The 21,171-nt window shown below is 44.7% G+C and overlaps 1 protein-coding gene across 3 annotated transcripts in view; it reads left to right on the top strand.

Annotated features, from left to right (window-relative positions):
- The window catches only part of ZNF512 (zinc finger protein 512), a 23,054-nt gene extending 1,883 nt beyond the window's left edge, over window positions 1–21,171 (top strand). For 2 of the 3 annotated variants that reach the window (XM_074153941.1, XM_074153942.1), the window contains exons 2-14: window positions 572–630; window positions 2,423–2,631; window positions 4,536–4,628; window positions 7,931–8,014; window positions 9,831–9,955; window positions 10,339–10,425; window positions 11,586–11,684; window positions 14,717–14,884; window positions 15,508–15,702; window positions 16,453–16,554; window positions 17,587–17,649; window positions 18,137–18,235; window positions 18,718–21,171. In XM_074153941.1, coding sequence (XP_074010042.1) covers window positions 572–630; window positions 2,423–2,631; window positions 4,536–4,628; window positions 7,931–8,014; window positions 9,831–9,955; window positions 10,339–10,425; window positions 11,586–11,684; window positions 14,717–14,884; window positions 15,508–15,702; window positions 16,453–16,554; window positions 17,587–17,649; window positions 18,137–18,235; window positions 18,718–19,017 — 1,683 coding nt within the window. In that variant the 3' untranslated portion in view covers window positions 19,018–21,171. The remainder of the gene's footprint in view (window positions 1–571; window positions 631–2,422; window positions 2,632–4,535; window positions 4,629–7,930; window positions 8,015–9,830; window positions 9,956–10,338; window positions 10,426–11,585; window positions 11,685–14,716; window positions 14,885–15,507; window positions 15,703–16,452; window positions 16,555–17,586; window positions 17,650–18,136; window positions 18,236–18,717) is intronic. The other variant, XM_074153943.1, reaches the window with a different exon arrangement.

Genomic DNA, 21,171 nt, shown 5'->3' with positions numbered 1-21,171 from the left:
GCATAAGAAACAACAAGCAATAAATGACCAAAAAATCTTTGTTAAATAAGGAGGAGGATTCCGTGATGTGGATAAAGTGAACATGTGGGCAGCCAACAGAGAATAACAAAGTAATTGAGATAAAAATGAAAAGAGGGCATAAAAGAGACTAGAGACAACATTCTTGGTATGGTAAATGCAAGAATTATTTCATTAATGAAAAAATAAGTACTATGTAAAAACTAGTAAGTTAGGATCTAAAATATTTGTCATTCTGTGATGAAGTCTAGGCAGAAAGTGGGTCCTTCTGAATGAATTGGAGACAAAGAACACTCCATCAAGCCTCAGTGCAGGGGGAATGAGTGGCTTTGACATGGGGAGCGCGCAGGGGCTCATTCCTATTTTGATTCCGATACTAATTCATCTGGAGTTGAAAAGGTTAAACACTTCCTTGTTGCAGATAACAGTGGTTTCCTTTCCAAAGGATGGTACACACATCCTCAAAGTGCAGGTGATTGTGTTTAACTGAAAAGTGAAACATGCAAAAAGAAGAAAAATTATGCTGCTAATGTGAGTTGTTCTGCTTTGTTAGGACACCAGGCCTGGACATCACAGACAACAGAAGGTCAAGAGGTCTCTTGGAAACAAAAAGTATGTGAATGTTTCTTGTCTAGTTTGACTGAGGACAAGAAAAAAGCTGAGATTCCTATTGGGAAACCATATCTGATCTTTACAAAATATTTTGACTTTTAAGAGGTGCAACAATTCTGGTTTGTGTGATGAGAGTCTCAATTGACTTTGCTCATTAGTTTGTAGGAAAGTGCTTTTCTAATACTTAAAGGAGTATTAGGTTTCATTTATTGTTTTTAAAAGGATTTTAATATTGGGAAGATAAATATTTCATGTTCAAGACCAAATGGTGTTCCAAAATCTATGTATTTTGAGTGTGATTGCAACTGAAAGGCTTTGAGAACTCTTCTCCCTGTCCTTCTGCAGTACCTCCTTAAACATAGTATATACTATGTTTATACATATATGTTTATGTATATACTATGCTGAAACATAGTATATACATAGCACCATCAGTGTCCCCCACTTACTAATTTCTGGATTGATGTGTTAAAACATGTGACTCCACAGCTCAGGGTGTGGGAGAGTATTGCTGGGGTGGCCATCACAGTTATCATTCAAGCGATCTATTATTTCAGTTTGTGAATTGTGGTAGCAATGGGATATGTTGAAAACTGTTTCTTTTGGCTGTTCTTTCCTCTTACGTTAATGGTATTTACCCAGATAATAGACAGTCTATGTTTCTTTGATGCCTAATAATTTTGCTGGTGTGTACAGTAGTGTCCAGGCATTTCAGGGCTACGAGAAATATTTGGGAATCGTGAAGCAAAGTTCCCTCTGATATCTAGGAAGAAAAATCAGTGCTGCTGGCTAGTCTAAATTTGTCTTAATGTAGTGTGATATACTCTAAGGCTGTCTTCATTGCTGAAAGCCTTGCTGGTTAAAATTCTCACTAGCATTAAGTCTTAATTGTGTGGTGTCAGCTCTGACTCTGGGAATACATACTGGAGGAGATCTTGCCCTGGTGTGGGATGGTGTGTGAGCCGGCACAGGCAGGACATAGGAACGACCACAAAATCATGGATGAAATGCCAAGACTAAATTTATTTCCGTTACCTCGCCAACTGGGGGATCCTTGAAGCAGCACCCGGGCAGAGGCACACGAGCGGGAACGCAGGCACCGCAGAGTTTGGTCCATGCTCGAGAATCGCTGAACCTGCTCTTTTCACCTGTACATCAGTATTCACACAGGCATAGTTTATCACTGTGCTTTGATCTTTCCCACAGGAGGGCAGGAATCTCAATCATAGGAGCCTCTATTACAGGGTTGTGTTACGGAAAGACCGATGCTCTACTTCTCCAACACACAAGGCTAAACAACAATGACTATGATATGTGGGTTGTTCTACACCTCAGCTGCAGGTCACTTGAGCGTGTTTATAATCCTCCTTGCCAATCTTCCGTTCTTTTCCCGCATATGGAAAAGGTCTTTTTTGTAATGATGAGCTGTAGAAGAATTCTTATATTCTGCATTGGTTGCGTAAGGACAAATGTATATTTTTTAAATTGAGATTAACTTGCGTCTGCTTCTTAAGTTGAAGTTTTGAGGTAGGTTGAATGTTTTTTTTCTGATCCTCTTGAGTGGCTTTCTAATGTCATTCTCTAGAAGATCTGAAAAATAACACTTAGCATGTTTTATCTTGCCTGCACTTTTCAGTTCACAAAACTCAGGAGATTCAGTGAACTGTGAAATTAATTTTTAGAGTACTTGGGAAGATGAAAGGGATGTTGTCTATCAAGTTATTGTGGTTGTGTGTGTATGTATGCATATACATATGTATATATATACATACATATGATTTCAATTTTTCAGGTCTAAGCAATTTGAGGAGGTGGAAACTACTGTCCTGGGACTGAACAGTAACTGTGATGAGACAGTCAGCAGCATTTCTTCTGCCTCACCAAATAGTCAAGTGAACGGAAGTGCAGAGTCCAGAAGCAAGCGGAGCATTCGCAGGCCTGCTTACTGGTTGGAAATGAGAGGAATAAAAAACAGCATTAACAGATCTTCAGAGAAGAAAGGTACTCTAGTTTGGCTTGTTGCAAAACTGTTTTTCTCTCTGGTTCTTTTATGAGAGATTAGATGACTTCTGAAAGACATGCTGCAGTTCACCCACAAATTACAAGTTTGATAATGCTGCTCATGTATTAGAAGAAAAAAACTTCCTCCACTGCAGGAACATAGGTAAATTCTGATGTAACGCAGTTTCTTTTGAGTGACTTGTCTATTAAAGTTACTGATTCTGTGGCCGAACTCAGGTTTATCTGTAGAAGAGATATGTATAAAGGTTCTGCCAATCATATCAGAAATATGTTTTGAGGGCTGTAAGAATAGAACAAAAAAACACTAAAGATGTAGAAAAGGGGACCATTCATCAGTATTCGGGATTAGACATGGCTTTTGTGGTTGGTATTTTTTTTTAAGGATGTTTTTATTTCTTTTATTTTCTCACTTCTGTCAGTTATGATTTTCAGATTTGGAGTGGTTTGCGTCTTATTATGAACATTCAGATTTCCAGGCCCAGGAGCTGTTTTCCACACTTGCCTTGTGGTGGAGAGCCAAAACTGTGCTCTTCTTTAATGCGCTTTCTTCTTATCTCTAAGTTAGAATCTGTATTCCATCCTGTTGCAAGGAGAGCCAAATCTGGTAGCTTGATAGAAGCAAGGTTGCTGCAGCTCCACACCCCCAGGTACAACCAGTAGCGAGACCAAGCATATATTGCTGTAGGTATAAATACGTATACGACATGTATACACAGCCAGCCACACAGATCAACACAAAGGCGCACTCAGCAGTCGCACCAATGGCCTCCATCCTGCTTCTCTCTCTGACTGATCAGGGTGTTACTGAGAGAAAGAAGCATATATGAAAAGTATATATAAAAGAATTACATATATATATGTGTACATTTGTGTGTGCACACATGTGCTATGTGGATCTCTCCTGTAGCTGGACTTTAACTCTCAATCTACTCAGTGTCTGGCCTTTGGATCCTGGTCTTCTCGATGGTTGGTGCTGGATCTACTAGCCCCTCCGGCGCATGGACCCACGTCAGTCACTGTGTAGACCTCCTCATAGACAGGTCACACTCACAGATACCGCACTCCCTGTCCCTCTGGTTTGGTGTCAGGCACGGTCAGACTTGTATGCTGACCAACTGCCTGTTTACAAGCAAGTGGCCCTTTTTATTCTCTAACACCTCCATTTTCTCGCACTTGATCCTCCCCAAATCAGCTAATTCTCTCCCTTCCTTTGATACCACTCTTAAACATCCCAGTCTTGTGTAATCCTGAATTCTTCGTCGCTAGCATCCCATATGTCACATAACCATAGGCATTAACACCACACTCTCCCTTTTCACTGCTCCCCTCTTCCCCCTTCCAAAGGGTGCTCCAGAGAGCGGCTCCCATTGACTCGTCCTGGTGGGTCTCCTGGGACAGACCTGGAGGAAGGTGTCTATTTCTTTGAGTCCATCATTTCTGTTCCCCTGCCTGCCATTGTGCTTCTGTACTTCTCAGTGTTCATGGAGGTAAGCCTTTGATAGGCCTGGAAACAGTGAGGGTAGGCAGGGTGTTATTTGCGTATCCCCACCTGCCATTGTTTTGCGTTGCTCCTTTTGTGTGTGCAGATGAGGTTTTTCTGACACAACCTAGCACTTTCTGGCCCTCTTCCCGAGGAGTATTACTTTCCCAAACCATGCTGTGGCACTGTTTCTTCCACATCTTCTGTGTCAGAAGATTGCAGGCTGTGGAGTGCCTAAATGTTACAGAGTCAAAAGTCTAGCCTACTGGTGCCTTACAAAAACTACTTCTTTTTTTTTTTTTAAAAAATATTGAACATGAAGATAAGCTGAGGCAGCAGCAGACTCAAAGCTGTTATCCAGATTGAATAATGAGACTGAAGCATTTCTGTTCTTACTCATTAGCAGGAGAAGTACTATTGAAATGCAAGAGGAAATCTGAGCAAGGGGAAGGCGAAGATCTTAAAGACTCTCCCAAGAAGAAGCAGAAGATTTCGGGTAATACAAATAACTTATAATTCCTAGTTACAAGCCTCCAGGTACTTCAGACTTTCTCTCTGCCCAAATGCTATCCTCTGCTGTCTTCCAACTCTATGTCTCATTCTGGGTATTTTGTTATATCAGACTATTAAGTAGCTTCTATTTCACAGTGGGAGATGATTGTTCTAATTTCAGTCTCTCTTAAAAGTCTGATGAAGGGAGCGAGGAGAGGAAGTAGGGAAAGTATAGGACTACTCTGTTTCATTTCATTTCCCAAAAGATTCTGGACTAAATAATCAGACAAATTACTTGTAAACATCTGGAGATTAATGAGTATCATCATTAATTGATGATACCAGCAATATGGGCTCGTTACGGAGAAATCAAACCACTTTAATTTTATTTTATCACAGAGACAGAGGGGGGAAATGCTCGATACCATAGGTCTTTCATGCCTTCAAAGGGTTGTTAATCAGCGGTTAGGTGCAAAAGGAAGTGTTCAAGTGGTGAAAGTGTGAGCAGGTGACACAGAAGTATACATTTGCTGTCCAGTCTTGCAAGGGTGAGTGAGGTTAGGAAAGCCAGGCTGGAGTTGAATCTGGGAAGGGATGTGAAAGGCAGCAAGAATGGATTCTACAAGTACGTGAACAGCAAAGGGAGGACTAGGGAAAGTGTGAGTGTGCTGCTGAACAGGGCAGGGGAGCTGGTGGCAAATGACATGGAAAAGGCTGAGGTATTCAGTGCTTCCTGTGTCTCAGTCTTTATCACCTAAAGGAATCCTTTAGGAATCCCAGGCGCCTGAGACCAGAGGGATAGTCTGGAGCAGGGCACTGAGCGTTACACTCAGTGACAGAGCATGAGGTTAGAGAACTTAAACATACTGGACGTACCTAACTCCCGTGGCGCTTGACAGGTTGCACTGAGTGCTGAAAGAGCTGGTGGATTTCATTGTGAGGCCACTCTTGATTATCTTTGAAAGGTCATGGTGACTGGGAGAGGTTCCTGAAGACTGGAAGAGAGCAAATATCACTCCTATCTTCAACGACAGAAAGAAGGAAGATCTGGGGAACTACAGGCCAGTCAGCCTCACCTCAGTCCTTGGGAAGGTGATGGAGAGAATCCTCCTGAAAAGCATTTCCAGTCACATGAAGGACAAGATGGTGATTGGGAGTAGTCAGCATGGATTCATGACGGGCAAATCATGCTTAATCAACCCGATAGTCTTCTACAATGAGGTCCCTAGCTTGGTGGACAAAAGGAGAGCAGTACATGTTGTGTACCTCAACTTCAGTAAGGCTTTTGGTACTGTTTCCCACAGCATCCTCGCAGATGAGCTGCCAAAGTACAGGTTAGATAAGTGAACGGTGCAGTGGATTGAAAGCCAGCCCGGAGGGCTGTGCCCAGCAGCACGAAGTCTAGTTGGAGGCACGTCACCGGTGGTGTACCCCAGGGGTAAACACTGGGGCCAGTTCTTTTTAACATCTTATTAACGACCTGGACAGCAATGTGCACCCTCAGCAAGTTCACAGATGATACAAACTGGGAGGAGTGGTGGTACACCAGATGGGTGTGCTGCCATCCACAGGGACCTGGACGAGCTGGAGAATTAAGCAGAGAGGAATCTCTTGAGGTTCATCAGAGAGAAATGTGAAGTCCTGCAGATGGGCAGGAATAACACTGTGTACCAGGATTGGGGGCTGACCTTCTGGAAACCAGCTCTGCAGAGAGGGAGCTTGGGGTCCTGGAGGGGACAGTAAGCTTACCAGGAGCTAGCAACACAGTCTTGTGGCAAAGGCAGCCAATAGAACTCTGGGCTACATTAGGAAGAGCATTGCCAGCAGGTCGAGGGAGCTGATCCTGCCTTTCTGCTCAGTGTTGGTGAGGCCACATCTGAAGTACCATGCCCAGTTCTGGGCTCTCCAATACAGGGCTTCAAAGACAATTTAGGGCCTGGAATATCTTTCTTATGCAGCTGAGAGAGCTGCACCTCTTCAGTCTGGAGAAGAGAAGGCTCAGGGGCAATCTTACCAGTATGTATAAATACTTGATGGGAGGGAATGAAGAAAATGAAGCCAGAATCTTCTCTGTAGTCTCACTGACAGGACAAGAGGCAATGGGCACAAATTAAAACACACAAAATTCTATCTAAAGACAAGAATACACTTTTGTACTGTGAGGGTGGTCAAATCCTGGCACAAGTTGCCCAAAGATGTTGTAGAGTCTCCATCAGTGGAGATACTCAAAACTTGATTGGACGTGTTCTTTGGCAACCTACTCTAGCTGACCCTGCTTGAACGCAGGGGTTGGACTATGGGATCTCAGGAGGTCCCTTCCAAACTAAATGTTTCTGTGATTTCTGTGAAATAGAAAAAAGTATAGAATGATGGTTTGCAGTTTGTCCTAGGATCAATTCTAACTATTGGTTTTGTCACCAAGAACTTGGAATTATGTCGGCAGCACAAAGCTGAAAGAGATAGAAAAGTGTCTTGGAGAAAAGGCTAAAATTGAAAGTGTTCTTGACATTAGAGAAACGATTTAAAAATATAATGGAATATAGTGTGTAAAATTAAAGATACTGTAGTTAGGAAGAAATATTAGCACAGCTGAAAGACAAGCAACAACCTCCTAGGTGTCAGTTCTTCAGAAGAGGATTTGAGATTTAAAACAGATCAAAAGCTGAATAGGGACCAACAGTGTCACACTTTTTTTTAAAAAGGCAGATGTTATAGTGAGGTGTTTGAGCAGGAATGTAGACTTTCAGACATGTCAAGTAATTCTTTTGCTCTGATGCAGGGTCACATTGGAGTGCTGTTTCCAGCAGTGGGCACTGCAGTTCAGGAAATGCGTGGACCAGCTGAAGAGAACAGGCATGAGAAGAGAGCAAAAACCATAACCCCTGAGAAAATACTGAAGCAATAATAGTTGTTTAGCCTAAAGAAAACAGGAATGGGACTGTTGTCCCTTGGAACATTTGGTTGTCAATAAGTCATTAGGTTGGCTCAGCCACACTGGGAACAGAGGATGTTTCAGTGTGAAGAGTTCCCATTCCCTTAACTTTGTGTATGAACAGCCGTACAGATTACAAATATCTGGATGGGACTAATGCCTGGAGCTGTAAATAGCTATCAATTTTGAAAAGGAGTAGGGAACATAATCTTGAAATTCCTTTAAAAAAAAAAAAAAAAAAATCTAGCATTTCTGAATGAGTAGCTTTGAGACAGCAGACTAAATAACAGCCTTCTAGCAAAAAATCTCTGCTCTTTTTGTAAAAAGACTCACAGAATTAAGTCTTCTGGTCTTTCTTGTTTGTGTTACAACAGGAAAAAAACAGCAAACTGCAACACAACAAAACTCCAACACAAAAGGCCACTGTGTTCAGAAAGAACCAGAAACCTATGGCACAGGTAAGAAGAAGAGCACAGCAGTTGCTCAAAGCTGATTTTGGCTGGGATAGAGTTAATTTTATTCATAGTAGCTAGTATGGGGCTATGCTTTGGATCTGTGGGGGAAGCAGTGTTGATAGTAGAGGGATGTTCCGGTTACTGCTGAGCAGCGCTTGCACAGAGCCGAACTCTGCTCCTCACCCCACCCCGCCAGCGATGGGCTGGGGAGGGGCACAAAAAGTTGGGAGGTGATGCAGCCAGGACAGCTGACCCCAACTGCCCCAAGGGATGTTCCATACCATATGATGTCATGCTCAGCATATAAAGCTGGGGGAAGAAGGAGGAAGGGGGGGAACGTTCGGAGTTTTGGTGTTTGTCTTCCCAAGTCACTGTATGCATGGTGAGCCCTGCTGTCCCGGAGATGGCTGAACACCTTCCTGCCCATGGGAAGTAGTGAATGAATTACTTGTTTTGCTTTGCTGGCATGCGGGGCTTTTTCTTTACCTATTAAACTGTCTTTATCTCAACCCATGAGATTCCTCCCTCTTAGTCTTCGTATACTCTCCACCATCCCACTGGAGGGAGTGAGCAAGCGGCTGCAAGGGGCTTAGTTGCCAGCTGGGGTTAAACCGCAGCACAGCTAGAAGATAAATGTGATTCTAGGATTTGAGTCTGAGCGACAGCTGTTTCTGGTGTTTCCATTTTGCTGTACTCTTTACTGTTGACAAGGAAGAAGTGTCTGCTGTCCTTTTGGCACTGTGTCAGTACTGCAGAGCAAGGCTGGAGGAACTGCATGCTGCCGAATAGTGTAGTTCCACATGGTTTTACCACTGCATAACAGAACAGTGAAGGGGGAATCACTTTTTGAACCAAGCAAAAGCTTGTTAAAATAGTTGCACTATAAAACTCGTAAAAATATTTATACTTTTTTACTCGGCGGGATATGTTTGCAGGAAAAACTCTGTAGCTGTTGCTGCCAAATCACCTCTTCTGATAACCGGGTAGCCAGAGACCCAAGCTGTCCATCTTAGAAAAATAACCTTAGCCTTGATTCAGCAAGTGGAATGACTTGGTGTGTGTAGCTCACAGCACTCATTAAGTACCCCAGTTTTCTGCCAAGTGCTGTTCTTTTTGCCTTTTCCCCCAGACACCTGGGGAGGGACAAGCCCAGCCTGTTATTACTGGGCAAAGAGGAAAGCCTTTAGATCTTTTTACGATAAGAATTCAAGCAGATGGCTGGTAAGCCACTTTCTTCCCGGAACCCATTTCAGTAATTTATAATCCTTGTGGATTTCAAAAACAGGCCAGGAATTGGAAACCATGGCACACAGGGTAATTCTACCTGACTTTTGAGTAACGTGGCCTGGTGGTGCGACTCTGTTCACTTTCAGTGCCAAAACTGCGGGCTAACAGAAGTGGAGTTCTAAAGATTTGATTAGTAGACCTGAACTGTGGACTTCGTCTGAAATCGTTGTCACATCTGTGACTACCTTTACTGTGGAAACCCTTTATGCTGAAAGAAAAGTTTACTCTTCATGCTAGAGTAACTGTGTAACTGAAATGAAGGAAGGAGGAATCTCCACTGAACAAGTGGAAGAACACTCCTCACAAGGGGATGGTAGGATTAAAGAGTTTCTATAAAATGATCTCCCAAAAGGAGTGATGTGTACCTTGTCACATGACGCATTTAAAGCTGCGAATGAGCTAAACCTGCTGAAGTGTAGCTGGACGCAAGTTTGGTAGCGTGTGATCTCTTTCTTTCTAGGATTCATTGTGCACAAGTTAAAAAATAATAGATCGTGTTTGCAGTTCTACTCCAAACCTTTTATTTTGACAGGTAGTATGGAAGAGCGATGGTCTCTGGAAATTCAGGACAAAGGCCGAGTTACCTGTCCAACATGCCGGGCTGTGGTGAGAAAGACTGTAGAAGGGCTGAAGAAACATATGGTAAATTGCAGGCAGGTAAGAACACAAGAGGTGAGCAATGTTTTCTTTACTCCTTTTCGGCTACTTGGTAGAAATGCCTGCACACTGTTTTGTGTTGCGTTTAAAACCAGTTTCATCTCATCGTCATCTCTCTAAGCAAGAGTCCTTTAGACATCTATCAGAGGCTGTGCTTAGGGCTTCTTGCTTAGCCTTTTGCTGGAGATTTGGGATAGTGAACAAAGGTGTAGCTATTTCATTGTTCCCCTAAATTTTAGGCTCTGTAAAATATCTTCTGTTATTAATTGGCAATTACCAAGCCCAAATAAAATATTCTGCTCTCCTACTCCTTTCCCAGAAAGAGTTTCCCACTGCTTTGGTTAATTTACAGTTACACACACAATGTCCTTATTTATTTCTAGAAAATGTTCACATGTCATCACTGTGGGAAACAGCTGAAGTCTTTAGGAGGAATGAAATACCATGTAATGGCAGACCATAACAATCAGGTAACACAACTGCTGTGCATCTAAAAATCTTACAGGCAAGACAGTCTTTTGTTCCTTCCCTGACACACACCGAAACAGAACATGGTGTGTTTTTTCAAATGTTATAGCAGTTTAAATCTTCCCTACCTATTCTTTTTCCAGTGAGATTTGACATCTGAAAAGAAACAGTAAAATGTTGCCAGAGATGTTAGGTATGCTGCATTTTAGAAAGAAGGGGTGAATTTCTGTTTAGGCTGGTCACACGTAAAAGGTATTCTCGATCAGAAAAAAAAAAAAAAAAGATTGCTCATTAGGATGCAATTTTCAGTCCTTTACTAGAAAGTAATTTTTCTATATCCGGAGCAGACTAGATCTCAGTTCTTTACAAGTTCAAAGGTGAAAAAGCAGAAGCAGCAATTTAGTTCTTGTCTCTACTTACTGTAAAGATACTAATGCTGCAATCTACTTTTCCTCTTTGCTATTACTTTAAAGAAGGCAATGGTCTCCTGTTGTAGCTGTGAAGAATTAGAACATTTGGAAAGGTCATTCGGAAGTTTGGGCAAGGTTTAGATAATTAGTTGCTGTTATTTTTTACATAGTTCCCAGTGCTGTGCTTTTAGAACATACAGCTGTACTAGTAAATTAAATAGGCCAGGGATCCTGTTCTGGCCCTGAAGAATAGGTGTGTCACTCAGTTCTAACTCTTTATTCAGTCCAGGTGTAATATGATTATAAGGTAGTGTAGGAAATAATATACAATAATCATCAGAGAGAGAATTGAGAAAAACTTGAATGTTAAAGATGCCTGACAGAGATGAATAAGTACTTTCCATGGGCAGAAGGGGAGAAAAGTAATAATGGAAATATTGTCCTTCACAGCAGCTATAGTTTGGGACTATTTCTTATCAAGGTTTTTTTCATAGATAGCCATATAAATGTTAAAACTCTTATCTGCAAACTGGTTTTCAGGCAGTTTACTCCTTTTAAAGACAATTCAGTTGTTTTGGGATATAGAGAGTGGTCACTGTATTAGATACGCTTCTGTAAAATCATAAGTTGTAGTCATTTAATTATTTTAGAAGCTTTCCTTCAGTAGTGTACTGAGTAGTGAATTCTGTATGAGAAGAACTGTAAATGCTGAGCATCCTGTGTTTTTCTTTCATCTTTCTACCGTGCTTTAGCCAGTTGTGAAGGAGGGAGGAGAAGTGGATGAGCAGCTTGAGCGAGACCGCCTTCGGAAGGTTTTGAAGCTTATGGGAAAACTAAAGTGTACGAGGGAGGTAAGCTGCATTGTATCCTGAATTAAACAGCAGCGGATGCATGAACGTAAAATATGATGACAGTTCTGCCGGTTATGCTTTGGTGGTAGCCAAGGCTGGACTTGTTTCAAGATTCTATCTGGTTTCAAGACAAGAGTATCATAGAATCTCAGAATGGTTTGTGTTGGAAGGAACCTTTAAGTCCATCTACTCCAACTCTCCTGCCGTGAGCAGGGGCATCTTCAACTAGATCAGGTTGCTCAGAGCCCTGTCCAACCTGACCTGGAATGTTTCCAGGGATGGGGCATCCACCACCTCTCTGGGAAACCCGTTCCAGTGTTTCAAAACCCTTGTCAAAAAAAAATTCTTCCTTATATCTAGCCTGAATCTACCTTCCTTTAGTTTAAAGCCATTATCCCTTTTCCTATTGCAACAGGCCCTGATAAAAAGTTTGCCCCCGTCTTTCTTATAAGCCTCTTTTAAGTACTAAAAGGCTGCAGTAAGGTCTCCCTGGAGCCTTCTCTTCTCCAGGCTGAACCCCCCCAACTCTCTCAGCCTGTCCTCCCAGCAGAGGGGCTCCAGCCCTCCCAGCATCTCCGTGGCCTCCTCTGGCCCCGCTCCAACAGGCCCATGTCTCTCCTGTGCTGAGGCCCCAGAGCTGGAGGCAGCACTGGGGGGGGTGGGGTATCTCCTCAGAGCGGAGGGGCAGGATCATAGAATTGTCTGGGTTGGAAGGAATCTTTTAGATCATCAAGTCCAACCATCAACCTATCAATGACAAAAACCATCCCTAAACCATATCTCTGAGCACGATGTCTACCCGTCTTTTAAATACCGCCAGGGATGGTGATTCCACTGCCCTGGGCAGCCTGTTCCAATGCTTAATAATCCTTTCCGTGTAAAAATTTTTTCCTAATATCCATCCTAAACCTCCCCTGGAGCAACTTGAGGCCATTTCCTCTTGTCCCATCGCTTGTTCCTTGCGAGAAGAGGCCGACCCCCCCTGGCTACACCCTCCTTTCAGGGAGTTGGAGAGAGCGAGAAGGTCTCACCCTCAGCCTCCTTTTCTCCAGGCTGAACACCCCCAGCTCCCTCAGCCTCTCCTCACAAGACTTGTGCTCCAGACCCCTCACCAGCTCTGTTGCCCTTCTCTGGACATGCTCCAGTACCTCAGGGTCTTTCCTGTCATGAGGGGCCCAAAACTGGACACAATGCTCCCACCCAACTCTGTGTCCTCTGCAGACTTGCTGAGGGTGCACTCCATCCCCTCATCCAGATCATTGATAAAGGTACTAAAGAGAACTGGCCTCAGTACTGAGCCCTGGGGAGCACCACCTGTGACCAGCGACCAACTGGATTTAATTCAGTTCACCACCACTCTCTGGGCCTGGCCTCCAGCCAGTTTTTAACCCAGTGAAGAGTACTTGCATCCAAGCCATGGGCATCCAGTTTCTCCAGGAGAATGCTGTGGGAAATGGTGTCAAAGGCCTTGCTAAAGTCCAGGTAAACAACATCCACAGCCTTTCCCTCATCCACCAAGCAGGTCACTTTGTCATAGAAGGAGATCAGGTTTGTGAAGCAGGACCTGCCTTTCATGAACGTGTGCTGGCTGGGCCTGATCACCTGGGTGTCCTTCATGTGCCGCATAATGGCACTCAGGATGATCTGTTCCACGACCTTCCTAGGCACAGAGGTCAGACTGACAGGCCTGGAGTTCCCCAGATCATCTTGCCAGCCCTTGTTGTGGATGGGTGTCGCGTTTGCTAGACGCCAGTCAGCTGGGACCTCCCCAGTTTGCCAGGACTGCTGGTAAATGATGGAAAGATGCTCAGTGAGGACTTCCACCAGCTCCCTCAGTACCCTCAGGTGGATCCCATCCGGTTCCATAGACTTGTGCGTGTCCAGGTGTTGGAGCAGGTCCCTCACCACCTCTCTTTGGATTAGGGGGGCTTCATTCTGCTCCCCGCCCCTACCTGCTAGCTCAGGGGGTCTGGGTGCTCAGGGAACAACCAACTCTACTACTAAGGACTGAGGCAAGAAAGGCATTAAGTACCTCAGCCTTCTCCTCATCCTTTGTCACTCTGTTACTGCATTCATCTGATAAAAGATGGATGGAGATTCCCCTTAGTCCTCCTCTTGTTACTAATATATTTATAGAAACTTTTTATTGTTCTTAGCATCCAAAGCCAGGTAGGTTAAGCTCTAGTTGGGCTTTGGCCCTTCTAATTTTCTCCCTACATAGTCTCACAACACCTTTGTTAGCACTCCTGAGTGGCCTGCCCCTTCTTCCAAAAGCCATAAACTCTCCTTTTTCCCGAGTTGTGACCATATCTCTCTGTTCAGCCAAGCCGGTCTTTTCCCCCCGATGGCTCGCTTTACAGCACACAGGGAAGGCCTCCTTCTGTGCCTTTAAGACTTCCTTCTTGAAAAACATCCAGCCTTCCTGGACTCCTCTGCCCTTCAGGGCTGCTTCCCAAGGGACTCTGTCAAGCAGGCTGCCCTCCTTGAGTTGTCCTGTTTCCAAGCTCATTGTCAAGTTGATCACTGCATTCAGGGCTAGGAGATATTCTAGTAAGTGACATCCTCAGGAATCAGTGGTGTCTTTGTTGAGACAATAGCTGTATACTAGGAACAGCTGAAAGTTTTATTTACCATCATCCTAGTATCGCTGCGTTCTAGATGGCTTGACCAGCCAACCAAGTATAAAACCTTCCTCTCTTTCTACCCAACTCCTCCATTTGTATCTGAAAATCTTTTTATTTTGTGCATCCTTGTTTAATACCTTGCTTCTTCATTCCATGTACTGAGATTTTCTGTTGCCCGCTGCCTACAAAGAAGTTCTAAGAAACAGTTTCTCCCAGATGCATACAATTCTTTGTCCCAGATTTTCCCTATCTGAATAGACTAACGTTATATTTCACTATGTGATTGTGTCTGGTCTGGCAGGAAAAGTGATATTACTTTGGTCAGCAAACTGTGGATTTTATACACAGTGGTCTTGTGGTCACCTGGAGAGTGTTTTTCTTCCACGCGTTTTTCTCCTGCATTGACAGGGCTGCACAGGCAGCTTCACTAGCATAATGGGATACCTATATCATGTTAAAAAATGTGGGAAGGCTGCTTCGGAGCTGGAGAAAATGGCTATGAAGTGCCATCACTGTGGAAAAGCATACAAATCGAAGGCAGGACTTGTCTACCACCTCCGATCTAAGCATGGGCCGGTAAGTGCAAATTGCCATGGTTATTGGGATAGTGTGGTGGTACTTCAGCTGTTCGGACTTGAGGCACACCTTGGCTTTTGTCTGCTGCTTGGGTGGGTAATTAGGGATAGCAAATCTTTGCATTTTTCTGTCTATTTGGAGTATTCTGTCCTTGATACTTTGCTTCTAGCAGCAACTGTTGCTGTTCTGTGACTACGATGAAGGGTAGTAAGTCACCGTGGCAGCAGTAAACTTCCCCCAGCCTGACTTTTGCTCTACGGAAGAATGATGCTGACATGTATAACTTGACATGCTTTTCTTTGCTCTGACAAGACCTGACATGGGAGCAGAACAGGCAGTACTGTATTTGTTGTCCGTAAGGGTTTCACAGCGAATGATGTGACATTCTTTCAAGACCAGTGGCTGCATGAAACTCTCTGCTTGAGCCTTGCTGCTGTGACCCCCCTGAGTAGATCTGGGGGTCTGTCTCGCCAGTGGGATGCCCTTCTGTCCAATGTCTGTGACAGTGAACAGCTGCAGCAGCATTTTTGTGAGGCGTTTGGCAGAATATTTATTCACAGTGTTTAGTGTAACTGAAATAGGAACTAGTGAAGAAGGCTCATCTTTTTTGGCCTTCATTGCAGGTCACTTTCCTCCATGAGGAGAGAAGAACAGAGAGCCTGAAGAAAGTAAAACGGGAGCCAAATAACGCAGGCAGAGTTCAGAGGAGGTCTGCAAAGGTGGCAATCTACTATCTGCATGAGCTAGCTGGAGAAGAGCTGGCCAAAGAGTGGCCTAAGAGAAAAGTACTGCAGGACTTGATTCCAGATGACCGGAAGGTACAAGGCCTTAAAAATGCTATATAGGGTTTGAGTCTTTCTTCACATGAGATGAGTCTTGCACTGGCACCTACCCAGCGTTGCCAGTGTTTGGTGGCCCATGGAAAGCAATATTGAAGAAGTAATGTCTTGTGGGAGGGATCAGGCTTTGCTCCTCTGGCCTTAGATTACAGTATTGCTACAGTAGCAATTGCTGTGGTATAAGTATTTTATCCAGGCAGGCTGTAATGACTTTCAAGTCCTATTGCTGTAATTTTCAGTGGGCACAAGTAAAGAAGGCGGTTATAGGCAGTGTGTTGCTCACAGGTCATAGGCTGCAGATCACTGCTACCATGCAGTGATATTTCATCGTTTTTCAGACTCCAGAGTTTCCAAAGAGCACCTTTTAGGCTGTAAGGGAAACCCAAGAGAAGAGGGTGATTTATGGTTTGAATGGGGCAAGTACATCTAGAGGAAATCACAGAATCGCAGAATATTTTTGGTTGGATGGGACCTTTGAGATCATCAAGTCCGAAATGGTCAAAGTTACAGGAAGTTTTGGATTCTGGTGTTGTCGGAGTTTTCCCACGGATTCAGTTATGTTTGCAGAGAGTCATTGAGATGGGAAAACATTGGTTATTGGGAGTTTGGCTGTTAAATTAGGAGAAGAAATATCTCTCCTGTGTCTCAGCCTGGGAGAGAAAGGGACATAGTTGGCCTTATGTGTAGCCAACATTGTTTCCAGCTTTCAATTCCATCTCTTTATCTCAGCTGAAATATACTCGTCCAGGACTGCCCACGTTTAGTCAAGATGTGCTGTGCAAATGGAAAACAGAGATAAAGATGTACCGAAGAGTCCACTGCCCGAATCAGGTAATCCTTAAGTGTTTCTGAAGCCTCAAAGGGGACAGATTTCAGGTCTGTTATGAGCCAGCAGCTTTTCACAACCTTGAAACTGCAGTTTGTCTCTCTGGGAGACAAATTCTGCTCAGTACGGTTGGTTAGTGCAACCGAGACCCTCTTGGACTGTTGCCTTAGGAATGATGTGTTTAAGCACTTCAGAGCCAGTAACTTGGTGTCAGACCGGAACAGCTTTCACATCCAGCTGGGAGCTGGTCCATTTGAAAGTTTGAGCAGTGGAAGAACGACAGGCCCCTGCCTGTCTAGCAGTGTACTAAATCTGATTATAGAAGAAGGGAGGAGTAAAGATGGAAATATAAGAGTAGAGGGACTTTGGCACAGCACTTAAGTTTTCTTTTGCAAGCTGGAAATGGGCTACAGAAGACATGCATGGCACTGTCATCCTGGTCTAGGGATGCTTATGCATGTGCACTTAGTTTCTTACAATCCCATGCAGCAGTCACCAGTTAGATCCAGTGAGAAGAAATGGCCCCGTTCGTGGAAACTGTGCTAAGTGTGATGCAGCTGATGCACACTGCTGGATAGCCAAGGGTCAGTGGTGGCTTCCATCCGGGTTTGGTGTAGCAACAATGCCTTCCCCCTGCCCTACGTCACCCCCACCACTCTCTCCCCAATTTTCAGGCTTGCGTCATGTTGTATATGGAGCTGTCCCTGGAAAGCAGCTGTCCCATTTCCCTGACCGGTAACCCAGGAGCATGTGTTGCACCCACCTCCTGTTTCAGGGTCTGGGCTCTTGGCTGAGCACCATCTGGTGTCCCGAGACTGCTGCCTAAAGCGCCACATAGGGAAGGCCCGTAAAGTGCCCTTAATTGAGACCATTGGTGTTGGATGTGGTACTTCTGGTCTGTGCCACCAGATACGCGGGCAGGGCAGACCTCTCTTACCACTTTTGGAATTGTCTTCCAGACAATAGGACTTCCTTGTGTAGGAAGAAGTGATTTCTTACTGACGTTTTGCTGACATGCACTTTTTTTGCTGTTTCAGGGTTGTGAATCTGTGTATGGCAGTGTCTCGGGACTCAAATCTCACCTCGGCACATGTACCCTGGTTGGTAGCCTTGCTGTACTCATTATCTTTTATACCAATAGCCTGACTGTCCCTGTCCCTCAGATATCTCCTTGTTCAAGCTGTTGTCCTGCCATCTGCTGAGTTCCTCACAATTTGAGTGCTCCCTTATGTGCTAACAGGGTTGCCATTGCAAACACTGCTTGAGGCAAGGAGGAAGCATCTTAATGGCATGCATTTTTGTGAAACTGCAGTCCTGGCTTTAGATTCACAGCTACAAGAGCATTTTCTCCAGGTACAGTGCTGGAGACCTTGTAACATCTCACAGAGCAGCCCTGTGCTTTGTGGGTTTAACTGGTCAATAAAGTCGGTGCTCCTGTAGCTAAAGCATTGTATGGTATGAATAAGAGTTTCTATTTCTTACTGCTGAGTTATGTCTCAGCAAGATTAAAATACAATATATGGGTGTATCAGCCTTCTAGGTAGCAATTGGCAATGGATTTATTTTTTTTTTTTGCTTTGGTGCCAGGGTGACTTCGTGGCTGGTAAATACAAGTGTCTGCTGTGTGAGAAGGAGTTCATTTCAGAGAGCGGGGTCAAGTATCACATCAACTCCATGCACGCTGAGGTAAGGCAGGCAGAATGGATGTCCTCAAACCCCAGGTTGCTGGAGGTGGGGAGGGTGAATGAGATGATGGATGCTTGCCGTGTTTTATTTTCCCTTTGCTCACTGCTGGGAACAGGATCCCAAACTTGGGTGGCAAAATTTAAGCAAATCTAGCTTAAACATAGCTGTTCTTATGCGTTGGTCTGGGGAGCAAGTGTTGTGTCGTGTCACGTGTCTTGTCCCAAGCTGCTGCTGCTCAGTTCAGCTCTTCAGCGTTTCCCATGCCCTTTAGCCAGGCAATTGCCAAATCAAATCTGAGTCCTCTAAGACAGTGACACCTGAGGAGGAACACTGAAGAACAGAGCTTTGTTAGGCAGCTGCCTTTCCAGATCTCACGTTTCAGGAACCCCTTGTCCCACAAGGCAGTTTTATTATAAGCCCTGATGGGCTTTGTATGGTATTTCCACTATGAGTACCAACCTGTTGCCTTCTAAACCCTCCAGGACTGGTTTGATGTGAACACAAGTACCACCAAAAGCTTTGAGAAGCTAATGAAAATCCGCCAAAGAGAAGAGCAGAGGAAGCAACGGAAGAAACGTCCTTTGACCCGGGGCAAGAAGAAGAGAACTGGGACCCTGGCTACCAAGAAAGTTCCCACTGCGGGAGTTGAAAAAATGAGGAGAAGTAAGAGAGGTCGTCCACAGAGGGTGGACAATGAGAGTGTGAGTAGTGAGGAGAGGGAGCCCCAAGTTGCACAGAGAACCAAATTTCCCAAAAACAGCCGCAAGCGAGGCCGGAAGTAAAACCCTACAAGAAGAGAAGGAGTAATCCTAAAGCTTTTCCGTTACAAGCCCCACTTCTGTCAAGCTCATAATCCACAGCACTAATACAAACAACCGAATGTCTTTCGGACTGTGACTCCATTCTACTCGGTGACCTTGATTTTTAAACTATTGCCTCTGGTCCATTGTGAGAGACTTCAAACCAAAGCTGTGGTACAGAGGCTTCCTCTCCTGGTGTAGTTCCCTTGGACAGTGGCACTAGCAGTGTACCCGGTGTAGTTCCTGTTCTGGTTGGGTCACATTAGTTCCTTGTGTAGTGGTTTCCAGTACAGCAGCTGTCTTGTTTTGTCATCTTCCTGTGATGGGTGAGATCAGGATTCTTTTTTAGCAGTTCTCCCTGTAAGGGACTGACTAGCCCAGTGCTTAGGTCTCTTTTAAGGGGGGGATTGGATCCTTTCTTGCACAGTATGCACACAAACTAAACAGCACCGTGCAGAATGCAAAGGCTTTAGCTTGCCCTGTAACTGCCCAGTTTGTTGTCAGCGAGGCTGCCCCAGAAGAGCAAATACCTTCCTAGCGTCTGCTCCGGTTGCACAGGGCACTGTGCTTCATACAGCAAGGTTTCAGCTCAGCACCAGACAGTAGCACCTGAGCTCTGGTCTGCTTGGAAGTGATGGGACATCATGAATGCCCTTGTCAGGAACCCCCTGTTTCCCTGGCATCTGTATTCTGTAGCACTGGGCATTGAATGTATGCAGAGGGTCTTCCAGTCCAGTGAGGAATAAATGCTCTCCAGACTTTTGGAGATTCACTGGCCTTTCAGAGACCCCCAGTAACTAATGTAATAAGATGGCCTTTGTGGGTCCTCTGAAGACCGTTTGTTTCAGATTCAGCTGGGAAACAAACGTGCTGTGAGACAGTGCATCCCTACAGTAGCAGCCTTGCTACTGGTGAAACCCTGTTCCATTGAGCTGCCGGTGGGGTGTTCTTTGTCGTGCCCACACTCCCATAGTGTCCTTTTTTCTGCACTGTAGATGCCACCTTTGTGGTTTTCTGTCACCTGTTTCTTTTCAATACTACTTCCTTTCTGTGAATGAGGCGTATTGGCAGTGGCTTCCCTGTGTGGAAAAGGTTAGAAGAAGAGGGTTCGTTATTTTAAGTCACTTGTTGGCATGAACTCTGGATCATAGGGGGTATCTTCTTGTGCTCCGTAAATGAAGCAGATGTCATAGAAGCTGGTAGGAAGCAGCAGCACAGGCAGTCCTACTCTGTCCTTCAGAGAATGGGTTCTCCAGAATTACTATTATCCAAAGACCCACTGTACCAGGAAGTTGCAAAATTTGACCTTTTCCTTGCAGTTTTGCAGGCAAGAAAATAGGCAGCTGGCTCCATGTTACCTCCCTGTGAATTTTCACTGCCTACCACAGTTGCTGGTGGTGAAATTCACAGGGAGGGAAGCCGCTGCAGTGCCTGGAGAACAGGTGGGTTTATACCGGTGTGTTATTACCTGAATAATCACATCGGCCCTGGCAGCGGGAAGTGCTTTGTGGCCGAGGTGTTCTCAAGAATTGCCTCTCCCTTGTAATCAGCAAAGCAGCTCCTGGCAGAGCGTGGTCTGTCTGTCGCGGGGATTAGCGCCCGTATGGTAGTGACAGCAGCTGCGCTTGCACGGTGGTTTACCAGCAGTAGTTATGCTGCCTTTTGGAACCAGCCCTCGCTGTGGGTGCAGTGCTGCGCTCAAAGTATAAATACACAGACTTCTGTGCAGGGTCTATTAAGGTTTTCAGTAAGAGGAGTGAGATCAGAAGACAACAAAATAAAATGTCACCAGTGTGAGAATGTGGTTTCTTGTCGGTTTGGTGTGTAGCGTTCTTGGTACCATCCCTTCTTGCACAACACACCCCAGTCTGCTCACTTGGTTCTCTTGCATGCTCTGGACATGCTGTTCAGTTGTCTGCACGACTTCTCCTCGGTACTCCACACAGCCGTACTTTGACCACACGTGTCTACTACCTTCCCACCTAATAGATGGAGTCATAGAATCAGTTTGGTTGGAAGAGACCTTTAAGATCATCGAGTCCAAATGTTAACCCAGCACTGCCCAGTTACCACTAAACCATGTGCCTCGTGGACAACACGATAAACCCGTGAATTAAAGGAGGTTTGTGTTAGTGG

Source organism: Numenius arquata, chromosome 9 (genome assembly GCF_964106895.1).
Source record: "Numenius arquata chromosome 9, bNumArq3.hap1.1, whole genome shotgun sequence".
Taxonomy (NCBI): domain Eukaryota; kingdom Metazoa; phylum Chordata; class Aves; order Charadriiformes; family Scolopacidae; genus Numenius; species Numenius arquata.
Note: the sequence above shows the minus strand (reverse complement) of the source record. Positions and strands in the feature narration are given on the sequence as shown.